The sequence below is a fragment of the Palaemon carinicauda genome, chromosome 1 (assembly GCF_036898095.1).
Source record: "Palaemon carinicauda isolate YSFRI2023 chromosome 1, ASM3689809v2, whole genome shotgun sequence".
NCBI lineage: Eukaryota > Metazoa > Arthropoda > Malacostraca > Decapoda > Palaemonidae > Palaemon > Palaemon carinicauda.
The window spans coordinates 176277404-176296611 of record NC_090725.1 but is presented as its reverse complement, the minus strand read 5'-3'; the positions used below and the strand labels follow the sequence as shown (position 1 = coordinate 176296611).

The following is a 19208-nucleotide window of genomic DNA, read 5'->3' as shown; positions in this document are numbered from 1 at the left end:
ATAATTTTACTTGAATAAATTTTTTTTAGTTGAAAGTAAGTTTCATTCACATCATGAGGGTTTTAGTTTTCAGTCATGGCTAAAGATTTCGATGCTGGAAAGTATGTGGTATGCCTCAAAAGCTTTAGAAATCGATGTAGTGGTTACAAAAGGATTACATACTTTGCTGCATTATTGTAAACTTTATGGATGTCCATAGTCTTGAAAAAAGTACAGTTATTTGAGTCAATATATGGATAAATTTTGACACCTTTGTTTTGTTTTATATGAGTGGATGTCTCTTGATAGGTGAAGTTTGAGATTGGGTCCATTCTTATTTGTGGACACTGCCAGTATTCCCATACCATGAGATGTCCACTTGCCATCTAATGTGCAATGACCACATCTGTACATTAGATGGCGAAAAGACTAGGCTACATACTTTGCTGCATTATTACAAACTTTGAGAATGTCTGTAAACTTAGAAAAAAGATTTATTTGAGGTAATATATTGATCAATCTTGACAGTTTTTTTTTCTTTTTTTTGAGTGATGCCTGTACTTTGTAGCAGTTGGATGTCTCTTGATAGGGGAAGTTTGAGATTGGATTCTATCCATATTTGTTGACACTGCCAGTATTACTATACCATGAAATGTCCTCTTGTCATCCAATGTACAGACATTATCTCCGTAAGCGAGTGTCTCAAGATATATTCTTTGAATGTATTATATTTTTAGAAATTAAGTATTTGTGTCAATTTAATTTTATCTCTTCATTACAACTAAAGTCTGCTAGTCAAGAAGGTATATTTATCAACCACGTAAACAAATACCATTAAATTGGGCCCCTTTTTATTTGTATTTCAGATAGTTAAAGTTATGATTATATATGTTCCTCTGGAGTTGCAAGACTGCTCTTTGTATTCCAAATAGAAAACAACAAAAAATTCAAATGCCGCAAGTCCACTAAGCCCATGTCATAAACTAAAGATGGCATCTCAAGATGCATAACCGACGCACCTTGATACGCTACTGTCTGGAAAAAAGTTTCGGGATTGCATCCTAGAATTACCCTCATGGACCTTAGTGCCTTGCTAGTGTATTGGTGTCGTGTGTCGACATCATGTTTGCTCGCCCCAGATCATTTTATGGTTAACTAATCCAGCATCGGCAACGGATGAAATTCCAGGAGCCCGATGAGGTTGGAATTGTTATCGAGGAACCCGCGACCCTAGTTAAAAGCCAGACCGAGGCTAGGGGCAGGCTGGAAAAGGTGCTGACTTCCCATAAGAGTAAGATTTGAAGACAGTCATTCTCTGGCCAGACACGGGCGCTCAGAAAAAGAATTGTTAGTTTAACTAATTAATGGCCATTCCCCCTTTAGATAAATTATCAATTTACTTGAAATAAGATTTTTGTTCATCTTTGCAATTACACTTTCTGTCTGCCTAGGTGGCACTTAATATAATATATGTGCCTTGAGTAGCACAGATAAATGATATTAGAGAGTTTACGCTTTTATTTTTGTGCTTCAAAGGGTAAAATCTTCATTTAGTTTTTGCATACATCACTGCACCCTCCCACGCCTTCAGCGAAATTGTCTTCATTAAGTAATATCCTATCCAGCATCTCGGTAGGGTGGCTAGGACGGATCCTAAGAGCGAGGTGGCTTTAATAATGACAAAGATAAAGATTTCAGTGTGGAGTTAATTTTTCTGGACAATAGGATAATTTTGCCTTGAGTGAAGGTTTACGAACTGCATCACTAAATGTATCTTCCATGTGGTTGCATGTTGTAGAGAGGCATTCCTGAAGTACAGTTTCGAACTCATTCAAAATACTTTCTCCACACACACACCACACACGTATATATATATATATATATATATATATATATATATATATATATATATATACAAACATATATATATATATATATATATATATATATATATACAAACATATATATATATATATATATATATATATATATATATATATATATATATATATACATATATATATATATATATATATATATGTATATATATATATATATATATATATATATATATATATATATATATATATATATATATATATATATATATATATATATATATATATGTGTGTGTGTGTGTGTGTATGCGTAATCACTTGAGTGATTTTCACATTGATTACTAGCCACTAATTGTTCTTAAATTCCTGGCGCAGTTCTAAATCCTTACCTAATTCTATAAAATGGAAAGATACACAGATAAAATTGAAGCTAAGCGCATTTTTCCATGATCTCCAATAGGATTTGGTTGAGAGTGATTTCACTGTCTATAATGAAAATATTCAGTTTCGATGAAATGTTATTCAAGCATTGGCTTATGTCTTTCTTCCAAATGAAGGTGCCATTTACTGCTTTTCAAGTCACAATAATTTTCCCAACTCCAACAAACAAGTTGAGACTATTCATGGATCTTTACCATAAACTGTGCAAAGTAGGTTGCAATCAGATATTCTATCGTCGTGCTAGCAGCGTGGGAGACTACTTTCTGCGCATCGTTCTTATCACCAGTCCAACTCTGCTGTGATCGAGATCCACGGCTCTCGAAATGGAGTTTTATTTATTTTATTCCTAACAATTGAATGATCCAGAAAATCAAAGAATTCTTGATTAAACCAGTAATTAAAATGGGTCTCTACATTGCGAAGGTAAATAAAGTGAAAGCCGGCCTTTAATGATTTCCAGTTTTGTTATATCATCAGATATATGGATGCTTTATCGTATAATGCTGTTGAAAATTATGACATTACACCCGTTGGCATTTGCTCAATAAGATAAGACTGATAACGTCTTCACATAACCTCCACTCAAATATTCTAGCCAAGACTTCTTCCCATGCATCCTTATACCAAGTGAAAATATAGCAACTCATGCGATTTATATTGCAGACATGATGTGCTCGGTCAAACCTTACACTGGAGTCCCGTAGATTTGGTCGACCTTTACTCTGGTAGATATTGCCCGGGAAAAGTAGAAATATTGAGAGGGACTTCATTTGATCCAGATGACTCGAACACCTCATTGCAACTTACCAAGTCATCAAACAGAAATTTTCTTCTTACAAAACAAGATTATGACAAGTAAAGCTCTTCCACTTATTTGGTAATTTTAAAATCATATTCTGGACTTTTAATATCCTTTTTAACTTTAAACCCTGCAGTCTTTCTTATTCGTTTGCCTTTTTTTTTAATACTATCATGTCATGTTACTTTCCAATTTTTCTTTAGGCGTGATATTTTACTTATTTTATTAACTCGTAACATTAGAATTCCAGTTTCCGGGAAATGGCTTCAATATTGAATGTAAATCATGTACCTTCTAAATGACTAACACCATACGACGCCGAGCATTACAAAATGTGGCACATGATAAGTCACCATATAGAAAACTGATGAGGTAGAAGAGGAAAACACATGTTTATACCTTACTTCCTGTATTTGGAAAATCTGGATTTGTATAAAACTACAATCAATTAATAGAACATCAATAAATAAAATAAATAAAAAAGTAGCGTAACATCGTCTATATTACATTTAATAGCACAACTAAGAATTCTGGATTAAAAATAACAAACATGAACAATATATCTTTAAATGTTAATTGGAAACCTTGTGTTAACATTGCCTTTTTATATTTATATATAAACTTTAACTCAACTTATTAATATGTGAGGTTTTATTGTATTTATCCAATTTGGAGCTTTGGACCTTTGGTTAGCAGTTCAAAATTAAGACAATAATGATATGATAGGAGAAAACGGAAGAAAGCGACCGTTGCGCATTACTTCCGTGAGTGGAGGTGAGGGAGTAACATAACAAGGAGTGGAAACGTATCAAGTTTAATTCCAGGTGCGAGGCTTCTAGAGTTCGAACGCTGGTTTTACAAACAAACAGAAAACAGTTCCCCAAGGAAAAGGCAACTTAAATTATATGAGATAATTACTGAGTAACCAACGATTTGGATTATCAAGTACATTTGCTTGAGGAGACATGTATGAGGATTCTTTATATTATGCTTCTTGAGCAATCTAAATCAACTAATGTGGCATTCAGTCAGTGCGTGTAGGAAAATTAATAATAATAATAATAATAATAATAATAATAATAATAATTATTAATTAAAATACACCTATTACTTGCACGACGAATTCAGTTAATTTTGCCCAAAGATAAACAAGCATCAGAGATAAACACGATGGAATATCTAAGTGAGCATAGCTTTAAATACTCACAAGAGTTGAAACAAGAAAGCTGAAAATGGATACAATAAAAATAAAAATTTACAATAGAGAGTACTGTACTTGGTTGTTTTCAACGATAATGCCAATGAGAGAGAGAGAGAGAGAGAGAGAGAGAGAGAGAGAGAGAGAGAGAGAGAGAGAGAGAGAGAGACGTCTTTGATGTACAAATAAAATTATATAACAAGATTCATTGTGATAATGAGAATGTAACAATACAATGAAGTATGATTAGGGAAGAACCGTAAATGGAATATCGAGGAAGACAATACACACAAATAAATATCCTGAAGACTTTCAAGTCTTTCTCACGATAACTCCTCTGTCATCAACAGATAACAGAGTTAATAAAATGTGCCAAATATTTTATATATATATATATATATATATATATATATATATATATATATATATATATATATATATATATATATATATATATATATATATATATATATATATATATATATATATAGAGTAAAAAACTCATACTTCCATTGTTGACGTGCATCTTTTAATTTAAAACACAGTAAATATTAGGGATCATCTACCGACTAGCCACAAAGAAGGTAGAATAGGAAATATTAATAATCATACAAGCTCCCTACTAACAAAAATATATAAAATACCCATAAAAATATATCATGGAGGCGTTTATTTGTCCTACATGACTTTTCTTTCTCTTTTTAGCACCACTTTATAAGACAGGAATTTGTGCCACTTGGGGGAGGTGGGGGGTTGCAGAGGAAAGAATTTATGAAAAGTTCGAGGGAGAAGGGGCGACTACAAATGCAGAGGTCAATCCACATGGAAAATTCACGAACTTGCCTTTGCTGTGACAATAACATTTTGAAGTACAATCACATAATACACACCCCCTCACTGTTGAAATCCTGTGTCAGGAAAAATAACGAGGTGAATGTCATCAATTACAAGTGATATTACAAAAAAATTACAGCTTCTCTATACACCAGAAATGTCCCACAAGTAATCCAGAACATAAAAATTTTCTCAATTATTTTCAATAAAAAAAATTAGAACACATTTAATATGCATAAAACCAGTGTATTTTTAAGACTAAGGGAAGTGCAAGGAGGAGGAAAAAATATCGATACGATTAATTATTGGTCATGAATTTTCTTGGGTGAAGCTTTTAAATGGACAAAAATTCTTCAGAATAATGGCTTGTATCAATTTCTTCTCAACTGTGGCATTTCCTTGTCTCTCTCCTAATTATATACAATCCTTCCCAGCTTATACTAATCTCGAGGAAGATTTGAGCTTCAAATAGGAGTGTCAAAAAAAGAAACTCTTGGCATGACGAATGCTCTCAGAAGCTGAAAGAAGTTTTGGTTTGACACCTGATGCTCCTTCAGCTGTGTTGTTGACAATTTCTGCTAGAGGCTCCAGGCAGAGGGCTGAGGGAGGAGAGCTCAGTAGAGGCCCAGCTCTCTCAAGGAAGGAAACATGGCTCAACACTTGCCGACGAAAAGTGTCCACAGATTGCCCGAACGGAGACACAACTATACATGCACATCATAATAATATCACAGCCGAATCTGAAAAGAAAGAGGAAAACGTTACTGAAAATAAATATAAAAAAATACTCAGTTATATGTATCAATGCAAACAACAGTACTGGCCATAATAAAGATTCTAAACAGTTCGGACAGAGAGAGAGAGAGAGAGAGAGAGAGAGAGAGAGAGAGAGAGAGAGAGAGAGAGAGAGAGAGAGAGAGAGAGAATGTAGTTAAACAAGTCAAGGGCAGGGGCTACTAATATTTGTGCGACAGTGAGATGACTTGCGAAATTTCGTTAACCATGTACAAAAATGAAGAAATCAGCAAGACAGGCAAGAGTAAAATAAAATATATCACTAAGTTTCAATTCATCACACAAATTACCTTTTATGAATTATGGAAGGAATATATCTAAAAGCTAGGGGGAAATACACCGTATTTCACTGACATCCTTAATGTTTACACCTAAAGATGGTTCAGAAGAATTGTTCACCGACTTGAGAGAGAGAGAGAGAGAGAGAGAGAGAGAGAGAGATTTATAACAATATGATGCACAAGAGAGAGAGAGAGAGAGAGAGAGAGAGAGAGAGAGAGAGAGAGTATTTATAACAATATGGTGTACTAGAAAGAGATAGGGGGTACTTATGACATGATGAGAGAGAGAGGGGGGTATTTATAATAATATGATGCACTAAAGAGATGGGGGTATTCATGACAATATAATGCACGAGAGAGAGAGAGAGAGAGAGAGAGAGAGAGAGAGAGATTTAAAACATATGCACTTCATTGTACAAGAGCACAGGGATATTATCTATATTATTATTATTATTTCTTGCTAAGCTACAACACAAGTTGGAAAAGCAGGATGCTATAAGCCCCGGGGCTCCAACAGGGAAAATAGCTCAGAGAAGAAAGGAAATAAATAAACTACAAGAGAATTAACAACAAAATAAAACATTTTAAAGAATAGTAGCAACATAAAATAAATATTTAAAAAATACAAGCCGAAGAGAAATAAGATAGAATAGTGTGCCCGAGTGTACCCTCAAGCAAGAAAACTCTACCCCAAGACATTGGAAGACCATGGCACAGAGGCACTACTAAGAGGAAAGTAGCCACTCCACAATTATAATGCAGTAGTTAACCACTTCCGTAAAGAAGAATTGTTTGGTAATCTTGGTGTGGTCAGCTTCATGAGGACAAAGGAGAATGTGGAAAGAATAGACCAGACTATTCGGGGTGTGTGTGTGTGTGTGTGTGCATAAGGAAAATGAGCCGTAACCAGAGAGCAGGATTCAATATAGTACTCTCCGGACGATCAAAGGACCCTATAATTCTCTCCCAGTAGTATCTCAATGGGTGGCTGGTGCCTTGGACAGCCTACTACCTAATTTTGTATGTAAAAGGAAATTCTTTTAGTCTGGAACATAGAAACTAAGAGCAATATTAAAAGTGTAACAATTACGTTAAAATCTATTAATGCAATGATTGCATTTACTGAGTGATGCTACTTCCAAGACTAAATAAACAAAACTATAAATTCAAAAACAAGAGTTACACTGCAATAGACACATAAATGAGGTACTTTACTTACCCTTGAAAATGCATGGTAATTCTATAGGTTATTCTAACGGCATGTCACTGATCATTTCATAGTCTTCCATCCCGTGTGGAAGATGAACAGAACGCCTCTTCTGAGAGTTGGAGGAACTAACTGATTCGCCCATACTTGGAAGTTGGTGATGTGGAATGATTATCCCTGGCACCACCTGACCTCCGCCAGCTACGCCTATTCTTCCTCCACCCATATTGGCACGGTGCTTAGTTGATGTCTGGTAGCAAAGTTCCAAGGGTGAATGTGAAAAAAGATGAGTATCTCCTGGGGAGTGTGAAATAAGGCCAGCATCGCCTGGTGATCTACATACTCCTTCCATTACCTCATGGGGGGATCTGCAGTACTGTGCAGATGTGTCTCCAGGAGATCTAGAAAACATGTTGTCAGAGGGTACATCTGGTTCGTAGGGTGACCTGGCTTGCAGGTGACCTCTCATATCATGCAAGCTGCTGCTTTCTGCCGCAGGAGATTGTGAACACAAGGACTCCTGGTATATATGGGGATCAGCTGGGGAGGCAGTGGAATGGTCTGAAGAGAGGTGATGTGTCCTGTGACTGGACGAATCTAATAAAGAGTCTCTTGGAGACTGGAGATATTGAGAATGTCTGCTAAGGAAAGGAGATTGAGCAAGACCAACATGCGGATTAAGAAGCACTGACTGAAGCATCGTGGATGCTCTACTGTAGGAATCATTGGGTGTGTTGGAGAATGGTGATGCCCCTGTAACTCCCTTTGCCAAGGAGATAGGAATGGGACTAGTGCTATGAGGTGGCAAGACAGAGTGGTGTAGGGTCTCGACTCCACGACCCAACCGATGGTGATGACCTGGCATTGATGATGCTGCCATTTGGATATCATGGATGGATGAGGGGTCGCGTGAAGCCAGGTCTTCATGGCCATGAATTGGCGAGTCATGAGCATGGGGAAAATATCCTGAAACACCCTCCCCTCCTCTTGGTACAAGGCCAAAGTAATACCATGTTGGTTCACTTCTTCCTCCACACTTTCTAACCTCCACATTGGGAAAGCAATGTTTCACTAATTTCCCAAAATAATTGAGTGTTACTGGATTTTCATTGGTAACTTTACAATAGTTACAATAATTACTAAAGACAGCACTTTTCATGATAATTCTGTCAGTGCCTGGCTCATACTGACTTCTCAGCCATTCAATAACCATTTCAGCACTCTTGTTATCTGTAGCAATTTCCTTTTTTCTAGATCGCTGAGCCGGATCCTTACCACTCATGAACTGAAAGAGGGCACTGGAGCTTTTCACAGCAATTCCACAATAGTGGTACTGGGGTTTAACACGACCACCCAATCTGCGGATTGACACCTTGGGAAATACCTGACGCACAATTTTTCCAAAGACATTCATCTCAAACGGTGGCTGCTTAATACTTTTGGCATATTGCTCATAATGACGGTAAGCTTCAGCTTTTAAAACACAAGAATCAGGAACAGACTCAAAATTGTCCGTAAGCCACATTCTCAAGTAATACTTGCCATCCCGTAGGACCTCAGGTGTGGAATGTAAGTCTTCATCAGCACCTTCATGGTAGTTATCAGCATAGCGTTCCTCAGAGCCATCATCCTCCTCCAGGGTGAGGGGAGAAACACGGGGAGCAGCACCTCTCGGAGGAGACAACTCCATGGAATGTTGTGGCCACTTGCAGGGTTCACCATCAATAAGTTCCTCAATGCGACCATAAAGTTCGGAATGTATTTGGACACGAATGCCCTCATAGAAGGTTTTCTCTGAGGGGTGGATCATGGTTCCCACACCGCGAAACTCTTTCAACACTGTCTCATCAAAATAGGTAAGTGGGAGGGCTGTTGTAGCACGCATCTCACAAAAACTCTCATAACAAGCATATACCTGGTCCCTGTTCACACACACACTATCACACTCTTCAAACGTCCGAACCAGCCAATCTCGTAAAAAAGTTTCCCATTGAGACTCCAACGAATTGTTACAGTACTGAATATTATATTTGTCCATATTTGGATCAGATTCACTGTTCCAACTGGTTTCATCATTGTAATCAGATATAATGTGAAATCTAGGTTTATATATTTTTTTAGCTTTCTGGTCCTTCACTGAGGGGCTTGGAGAACCACTTATGGATGTGGCTACAGAGGGCGACCTCTCCGGACTAGCCATGTAACAGGCAGCCTCCATGTCACCTCGAACCTCACCACGATCCATATGCAAGTCTAAGGGTTCATCTTTCACATTTACTTCATCTAAAGGTTCATCCTTTAGTTTTAGATGCTGCAAACTGTAATCCACAGGTTCATCTTTTATGTATGAGACTTCTAGATGATGGTAATGGTGGGCGTGAGCAGAGTGCTCACCCGAGAGGGGCGTGTGGGCGTCTCTGAGTGAGCCTTCAGAGGTATCTGACACAGGGCTTCGACACCCACAGTCATCTTCTTCGTCGTCCTCTCCGTCAAGTTCCTCTCGATAGCAGAGTTTTCCGTTGTTAAACATAAGGTCAACCACACTTAAAAGCTCTGGTGGGACTGTGTCTAGGGGTAGGGGCGCCTGCCTTTCCTGAATTCCGAAGTAGAATTTTTGTTGATTAGTTCTGGGTCCCAATTTTCTCTTGGTGGTGTGTGGGAAAGCGTGGGTCATGACCATGCCAAAGTACTGCATGGACAAGGGTTCGCCAGCGCCCGCTATGCACTCCAAAACATATCTATCGTATACTTCGGCCTTCACGATGGAGGCATCGTGGGAGGCGCAGTAATTCTTGTGCAACCACAAGAGACATCGATGGACATCCGTCTTGTCCGTAACTACCTCTCTTTTTCGTAATCGCCGCTTAGGTCTAGTGGTGGTGGCGTTGTCAATGGCATGGGGAGAGTTCTCTTTAGCCTGAATACCACAATAATAATATTTCAAATTGTCCCGACCCCCCAAACGTCGAATGGTTACGTCGGGGAACACTGACTTAACAACACGACCAAATATACTTGTTTCCATTATGTTACGTCCCAGTTCCCGGCAATAATCTTCGTAATGTTTATACATAACCGATTTAGCCACAACACCATCCTCGTGCCTTTCATAGTGTGTCCTCACCCATAACTTTGCTTGAGAACAATGTAAGGCCATGGTACTCGATGACCCCTTAGCACGGGACACCATTAGGTATTCTAAAAGAAAAAAAAAATATGTAAGGGTGTCAAAAATTCACCCAATAATCACTATGCACTCCAATGAATCGGTATATTTTTTTTAAGAATTAAAACGCAGCACGGGTCACTTTGCATCACTCCAGTTCGGAAATAAAAATTTTAAGTTCATCGAATCGATCACTGATTATCACCATAAGTGTGATGCGAACTAAATAGGGAGGGGGGAGGGGACTTCCCGGCAGCGGAGCGTAGTACACCTTAACCTTACGACTGCTGTTGCAAGACTGAACTCCTCTTGTATGTTTACGCCGACGTCCAGTGTGTCACTAAGCAACACTCATTGACTGAGGCACAATAGCTAAGCTACGAATGCCCGTGTATTCTCTTCCAATCCTCTCTCTTTACTACGTCGTTAGGAGGCACTCTAGCCACGATATATTGATTAAAATCCCGCAGGAGTGACAGATCACAAACAGTTCTCGAAGATGCTTAGTATATAATATGAAACTGAGGAGGGGTAGCCACCCCATCGGTATATAATAGACAGTAGTGAAAAGGGAAGCACGTTACATACTGGATACCTGCTTGTTTACTGTCCAAGATCTTGTGAAAAATGACGCACGCAAGCCACATGTGAAGGAGATCACCGAGGAGGCGGTGCTTCCTGTCCCCCGTGCCAGACGTAAGAGATAGAACTATTTTACGAATTGTGTAGCACTCGGCAGTTCAAGCAAGCAGGCATGCACTAACATACACATGCACAAACATGACTGAGAGCACGGGTGAGTGTTTGGCACACCCACACAGGCAGACGGCTCTGTGAAGGAAATGCACCCTCAAACTGACATTCTTTTACTATACAGTACTTCTAATTTTCTGTGGAAACGGGATTATCATAAGACGACGCTATTCTGGATTTTAAAATGCTCTCCTCTTCTCTCCACACAAAATCAAAATGTATCTTGCAAATCTACGAACACGAGAGAGAGAGAGAGAGAGAGAGAGAGAGAGAGAGAGAGAGAGAGAGAGAGAGAGAGAGAGAATTTTTAGTTAATAAACTATACATCTTTAAGGGACATCTTAAACCTTCACTTTTTATAACCGGGATCATCCACATTTACAGTTATGAACAGTTTCAACAATCAAATCTTCTGCAACAGCATTTATCACTAGCAAAACTTTCTAAGTTTTCTTTAACCCCGGTCATAATAAAATCGAACTATTGTATAGTGTACGTAATCATATTCATGATGGAAAGTTTCATCCAATATATATTGCATCAGAAAATAGACATGTTCAATATTAGGCGAAAAACAATGTAAAACAGCAAATAACATCGTTTCACACACCCATCATATATATATATATATATATATATATATATATATATATATATATATATATATATATATATATAGAGAGAGAGAGAGAGAGAGAGAGAGAGAGAGAGAGAGAGAGAGAGAGAGAGAGAGAGAGAGAGAGGTTATTATTATTATTATTATTATTATTATTATTATTATTATTATTGTTGTTGTTGTTGCTGCTGTTATTATTATTATATATATATATATATATATATATATATATATATATATATATATATATATATATATATATATATATATATATATATATTATTATCATTATCATTATTATAATCATTATAATTGGAAAAGTAGGATGCTATAAGCCCAGGGGCTCCAACAGGGGAAAATAGCCCAGTGACGAAAGGAAACAAGGAAAAAATATTTCAAGAACATTAACATTAAAATATATATTTCCTGTATAAACTATATAAACTTTAACAAAACAGGAGGAAGAGAAATTATATATATATATATATATATATATATATATATATATATATATATATATATATATATATATATTTATATATATATATATATATATATATATATATATATATGGGAGTGTGATAATTTTTCTTATATATACCCTCGTGTTTTTTTTTATTCACAAAAATTAGAAAGCTCTCATTTAAAATGTTCCATAACACAGCGTTTGGTAAAACTATGAAAAATTTATAGTGGCCTAATATCAACAAATATATTTCAAAGTCGGTCGTAACTAATTCCTTAAGAACGTGTGAAAATATACGATTTTATTGATTGCATATGGAGAGAGAGAGAGAGAGAGAGAGAGAGAGAGAGAGAGAGAGAGAGAGAGAGAGAGAGAGATCATCCATTAACTCAGCCTCATATGACCTCATGCCATGAGTCACTTCAATGTTTTTGTAACGCCTTTCTAAATTTGTCACGAGAGAGAGAGAGAGAGAGAGAGAGAGAGAGAGAGAGAGAGAGAGAGCAGTCAATATTCGTTGACATAAATAGAAACAAAGAAGTTTCTTCTTAGTAATTTCATATTCCTGTTAGAGAAGGAAACACTGTTGTTCAATCTCTTCATTGTATTTCTTCACATCCTTATGTTGCACGGAGTGTGGAGTAAGATGCAGGGAAAATTATTTGTAGGGCTTTTTCAAGGTCTGTGATGAAATCAACAAAATATCATGGGGAACAAGAAATTATTATAGATTAAAATACAGTAGTATTTAAAAAAGCATGTGTAATAAAATGGGAACTTGACGAGGAAAGAAATAAAACAGGCGACATACAGGGAGGGCTGTGGTGGGGACCTGGGAACGGCTTTGATTGGAAGTGGGGGAATGCTGTAATGGGGAGCGGAGGAGTGCGGAGGAGGGGAGTAGGTAGGTATAGTAATTTCCTAGAGCTGGCTAGGAATGAGTCAGGCAATCTCGGTGACCTAATGCTGTCCGCATTCTCTCTCTCTCTCTCTCTCTCTCTCTCTCTCTCTCTCTCTCTCTCTCTCTCTCTCTCTCTCAGCAATACACTAGCAACACATTCCATTGTCTCTTATATACGGGTAATACCAAAGCTGTTCCATATCTTCCCAAGGCACATAGGTAGCGGAATATATTTCCCTCAAAGGATTTGGTTTGTTGTGACTATGCTGCAGCAAAGATTGATGACATTATCTGGAAAACAGGCTACTAAAATTGTTACATGTTATCGTTTGGAAAGGGAAGGACTACATTGTGAACATTCTATTATTTTTAATGGGTAAAGTGCATGCTGAATAATAAATAAATAACAGAACACGATAAAATGCATCAGCAGAGCAAACTGGAATAAAAACGGAACGCTGACGCACGACACGTACAACATTCCTAGCGCTTATAGGTTTAGCCCATGATTGCATCACCACATTATATGACGACCACAAGGTTGGCAAGTGGAAGATTTGGATTAAATTACGATATCTGAACCTGCGTTTGTGTCCTTCGAAATATTACCACGTACGCTTAATGGAATAATATATATATATATATATATATATATATATATATATATATATATATATATATATATATATATAAATATATATATATATATATATATATATATATATATATATATATATATATATATATATATATATATATATATATATATATATATATATAATCTAAAATTTCAAGAAAACTTAATGAACTGGCTTATTACATTAACAAGATAAAAATAGGACAAGTGAACCATGAGGTTTGGCTAAGGTACCGTTCAACATTCCTCTGCCCTACGCTGCCATTACTGGCAGACGTACGACTACTTTTTACATATATTTTCATGGGAAAGGATCGATTAATATCGACTCATGTACAACGATTCTTTGTATACCAACACGAATACGGACTGTGGTGTCCTAACAGGTTTAATCTTACCCGAGGAAAGTAGTGTAAGCGGTAAAAAACTCTTAACAACCTTGAGATGAATTTATGAATGAAACTTCGGGAGATGGTGGTGGGGAGGAGAGTCAACCTGATTGTAACTGCTACTCGGACGGCGAAGTTTCTGGCTCTGAAGTTTGTTGAGGCTTAAGTTTAGAACTTAAAAGCCGCATGTACACGTCACACGATGTCAACGGGCTGGTTGAAAAGAATACGGGGAAAGACCATGATAGCGAGTTTTGAGGATGTTTCTTCACCTGCGTGAATCTGAAAGAATGTCTTAGCTGCTATCTAGAGTTTTTCAGAGCAGAGTTAGAAGGAATTACTGTATGGTTGATTTGAACGTTGAAGGAATTTTAGTACTGCGAACGAAAGTGTTTTCTGATTAAAAGAAGATAGTGTTTGTGTACTGTAAATTCTGTATGTACTCAGAAATAGCTGTGGGAGTGTGGGTAGTACTTAACGGTGTCCCCTGCTACATTGACGTCAACTCTCTCTCTCTCTCTCTCTATATCTCTCTCTCTCTCTCTCTCTCTCTCTCTCTCTCTCTCTCTCTCTCTCTCTCTCTCTCTCTCTCTCTCTAGACGATAGTAGGCAGCATTATTCAGTCACGAATAAATATACAGTAAACATTCATCAGAACCATTAGCCTACCTCTGGTCGACAATATGCTTCATAATCTCGGCCATCGATTTGCTTCTATATTCTCAAAGAAAGGTGGCCCATCGTAAACTGAGCCCTTAATCAGTTGCCTTTAGTATGAAAGTAAATATAGTGGTGTTTCTCAATGGACATACATCACCAGGTGCACTGTAGGAGGACTACTACAATAGGACTTTGCCATGTACTTACTTCTGCTCCTGCTTTCTTTTCCATCTTGCTGGAATACCTTTTAACTTACCATTCATTATGCAAATGAGAGCATTTCCCATGTGGTCTTTCAGCAGTGAACGGCTTCTACATCTCCAACGCTGGACTATATGGCTGGAATTCATTTATTAAATCCTCGGTGTATCGATGGGTAGATTCTAATTGTACACGTTTTGATCGTAAACATATATGTGAATCTATATAGCGTAAATCTCACAGAAAACCGCCCGATAACGAGATTAAACAGAGAAAAATTATGACGCTCTCTATTTGGGCCACATGTTCGAACTTAGTGTTGTTTTCCTATATAATAGAGAACAAATATCTGGATATATATATATATATATATATATATATATATATATATATATATATATATATATATATATATATATACAGGAAGAACTGATAGAGTTGGAAGAGAAGGGGTAGGAATGATGATGACACCAAGAGCAGAAAGGGCATTAACTGAGTGGAGAGCTGTAAATAGCCTATTGTTACTTGCAAATTTTAAATCAAAGCAGTGCAATATGAGCATTATAGTGTGCTATGTGCTAACAAATGATGCCCTTAAAGAAATGAAAGATGATTACTATGAAGACCTGCAGAGTGTAATAGATGAGATACCTGAGAGTGTGTGTGATTGGTGACCTCAATTTCAAAGTTGGGAATATTAATTTAGGCATAGAGAATTTGATGGGAGTTGAGGGACTTGATGAAGGTGTAAATTAAAATGGAGCCCATTTTATAAGTTTTTGTTCAACAAACAATCTTGTTATTGGAGGTACTCTTTTCCAGCAAAGGACATCCACAAATATACATGGACTTCACCATGTGGCAATTACAAAAATCAAATAGATCACATACCCATTAATAAAGAAAGAAGGAGGACTCTGAGAAATGTGAGAAGTTATAAAGGTGCAGATATTGGTAGAGATCCCCAGCTCCTCATTGCCACACTGAAATTAAAACTGAATATACCTAACAGAAAGATAGATAGAATACCTAGGTTTGATGCAACTAACTGTCTAGAAGATAATCACAGAGAATCCTTTGCAAATGAATGTAGGAATAGATTTGCAGTCTTAGAGACTCTAAGAGAAGAAGAACAGACAATTAACGCAAAAGGGTGTGATATTAAGAACATGTATCAGTCGGTTGGTAGTGAAGTATTGCGACATGTAGTTACAAGGAGAAAGACATGGATCTCAAATTATACTCGGAATACTATAGAAAGAGATAAAGACAGACATTGGTTGTTGAAAGTATTCGAGGAAGTAAAGAAAACTACAAAGTAGAGCATGATAAGTATTTCAGTATTGATAGTGATGTCAAAAGAAAAGCCAGAAATGACTGGAGAGAATATTTTGACAGTAAAGAAGATAAGGCTGACAAAGCTATGAATTCAGGGATTGGCTATGGTGTAACTTTTCTCCTAGAATTATTAATGAAATCTCTACGGGAGCAAAGAAGTATATACCCATCAAAAAGAGAGATGGATCTGTTATAAGAAATGCAGATGAAGAAAGGCAACGTAAGATGGAACACTTTAGTGAGGCCTTGAATAGTAGATATGAAAGGAATAATTTGACTGATAGACCTGAAACTGAGGAAAACCTTTTTGTGCATGAATTTAGTGTGTTTTGAAGTTTAAGCTATTCTTAAAAATCTCAAGAGATGGGAAGCCCCAGTATAATATGATATTGGCCGAAAATGAAGTGACTCCCAGAATACTTACAAGATTATTTTGTAGAATGTGGCATGAAGAGGCAAAACCTGATTACTGGGAATTTGTTCTAAATTCACTTTAAATACATCACGGAAAACCTTATATAGTGTCTCGATCCCTTCAAATTACTCTACAATAACGTGCAAAATATAATAAGAGGGCAAGGATCCTTTGAATAAGAGATGGCTAGGTTTCCAACCACACACACACACACAGACATATATATATATATATATATATATATATATATATATATATATATATATATATATATATATATCTTACGAAGCTGGTCTAGTGTAAATGTCGTAGTTTATTAATTATGTTATTTACATTTATTAATACTGATTTCATTTGTGCATTGAAGAGATGATACCCAGCCCATAAAATGAGCGCCTCTCATGTAGATATAAGTATTTTATGTAAATTACATAAGACTTTCATCGTGAATTTCATTATATTCTTTATTTAAGTTGAAATATGTAATTTACTTATTATTTTTAAAGAATTAACTTTTATTTTCACGTATGTTTGCTATGAAGTCTTCCGTAGTCTATTTGAAAGTTTTGTAGGATTCATGTGAGATACGAACAAGGGCTTAGGTAATGTTCTTTCATGTTTCATGATGTATTGCATCATGTGAAAGCTAGAATGTTCAGCGACATGTGCTTTGGAATATTCTGTTCTGTTTCGAAATTTCCAGAATGTCAGGTGGAAGGATGTTATGTTTTTTTTTATTTCGGGAACAATAGGTGGGTGGAGCTAGCTGGGAAGTTGTCTCGCGGGTGCGTTGTGGTGTGTCTGAGAGTTGCCTAAAACCATTGATTTCCCCTCTTGACATTTTTAACTAGTTGGAAACTTTGATGTCCTTAGGCACAGCCCTCCCCCCTCCCCGCTTCTCAAACAAGTTGGAACATTCTGGAATTCGCAAAATTTTTTATATAAGGATCAAATGTTGGGTCAGAGTCAGAGAAACAGACAGACATAGAGACCGAGTTAGAACCGCAGCCTTCCTCTCTCTCTCTCTCTCATGGGAGAAAAGCAGCGTATTTTTGAAGTGTTCAGTGCGTCTTAGTGTGTCTACTCCTCTCACTCTGTGCCCCAAAACAAATTGTGTGTCACGTAAGGCTAAAAGGTGATTTTTGAATTCATTGTTATAGGGTGAGTGTTGGCATTGTATAACATTTTATGTAAACGGCCCTGTAGCATATTAGGTTTTTAAAGTTATCTGGTTATCTATTATTCATTTAGAGTTAAATTTGAACGTATTATTTCAAGCATTTGTATTATTTTCATTGCATTATTTCTTTTCTAAGATTTAAGGTTTATTCAGATATGATACTTCAAGTTAAGTTATATAATTTCAGATCATAATATTTTGCCTTGTTTTAAGATATGTTCAGATTTAATATTTTGTCCAGTTAACTATTGTGTAAAATCTTTTAAAGTAATTTGTATAGGACATATCTATTTTTTTAACTAGTGTATTATTCCAATTATCTTTATTTGGGACTAGATTCTGCTCGTATTCCTATTAAGAACCATAGTAAGAGTTAAATAAGTGTTGATAATAATCATAAGTAATTACCCAGTTTAGTTCTGAGTGTGCTTAAGAGACCTTGGGATATTCAGTGTTTTATATGTTGCTGTCTGGAAGTTACTTAACCCTTTTACCCCCAGGCTATTTGGAAATTTCCAACCCTTAACCCCCAGGGGGTTATTTTTTTCCCAGCACATTTTGCAGTATATTTTTTTTAAATTGCTCTAACAGCCTTAATTTTTGTCATAGAGAGGTCAGGTTGGTCTCATTCTCTTGGAAAATGCCTGAATTTTCTCAGAAAATTATCAAAAATATGGAAAAAGAATTTTTTATAGCATTTTGTTTGCAAGGACGTACCGGTACGTCCATGGGGGGTAAAGGGATGGCTTTTGTGAAACGTACCAGTACGTCCTTTGGGGGTAAAAGGGTTAACGGTCTCAGAATTCGGGTAATAATGTTTTAAAGTGTAACAGTTTTAATGTAAAAGCAAACAAGGTAATTTGGAATTTGAAAGGTTAATTAACTAGGCAGTCGTAGTATATATGATATTATATGTTTGGTTCCCAGTCACGAGTCGAAGTATAGTTTATGTTGTTAATACCCAGACTTTTGGAGTCATAATCGTATAATGTATTTTGGGTGCTCAGACCCGGGATCCAGACATTATAATATATTTTGGTACCCAGACCCTTGGAATTGAGCGAGTCTGTTTAAACATTGGTGATAACAGGGCCATGTTTTGATTAAAAGTTTT

General features: G+C 36.5%; 1 protein-coding gene across 1 annotated transcript; it reads right to left on the bottom strand.

The window, feature by feature from the left end:
- Positions 1-3786: 3786 nt before the first annotated feature.
- Positions 3787-11120, bottom strand: LOC137652899 (uncharacterized). Its single transcript, XM_068386298.1, has 2 exons — positions 7385-11120; positions 3787-5829 (listed from the first exon to the last, which is right to left on the bottom strand). Exon 1 carries the CDS (start codon positions 10560-10562, stop codon positions 7413-7415), a length of 3150 nt encoding a protein of 1049 aa, XP_068242399.1. The 5' UTR covers positions 10563-11120; the 3' UTR covers positions 3787-5829; positions 7385-7412.
- Between the last annotated feature and the right edge of the window lie 8088 nt (positions 11121-19208).

Excerpts from the sequence above, each read along its gene's own strand:
- LOC137652899 (XM_068386298.1), bottom strand. The coding sequence starts at position 10,562 with ATGGTGTCCCGTGCTAAGGGGTCATCGAGTACCATGGCCTTACATTGT.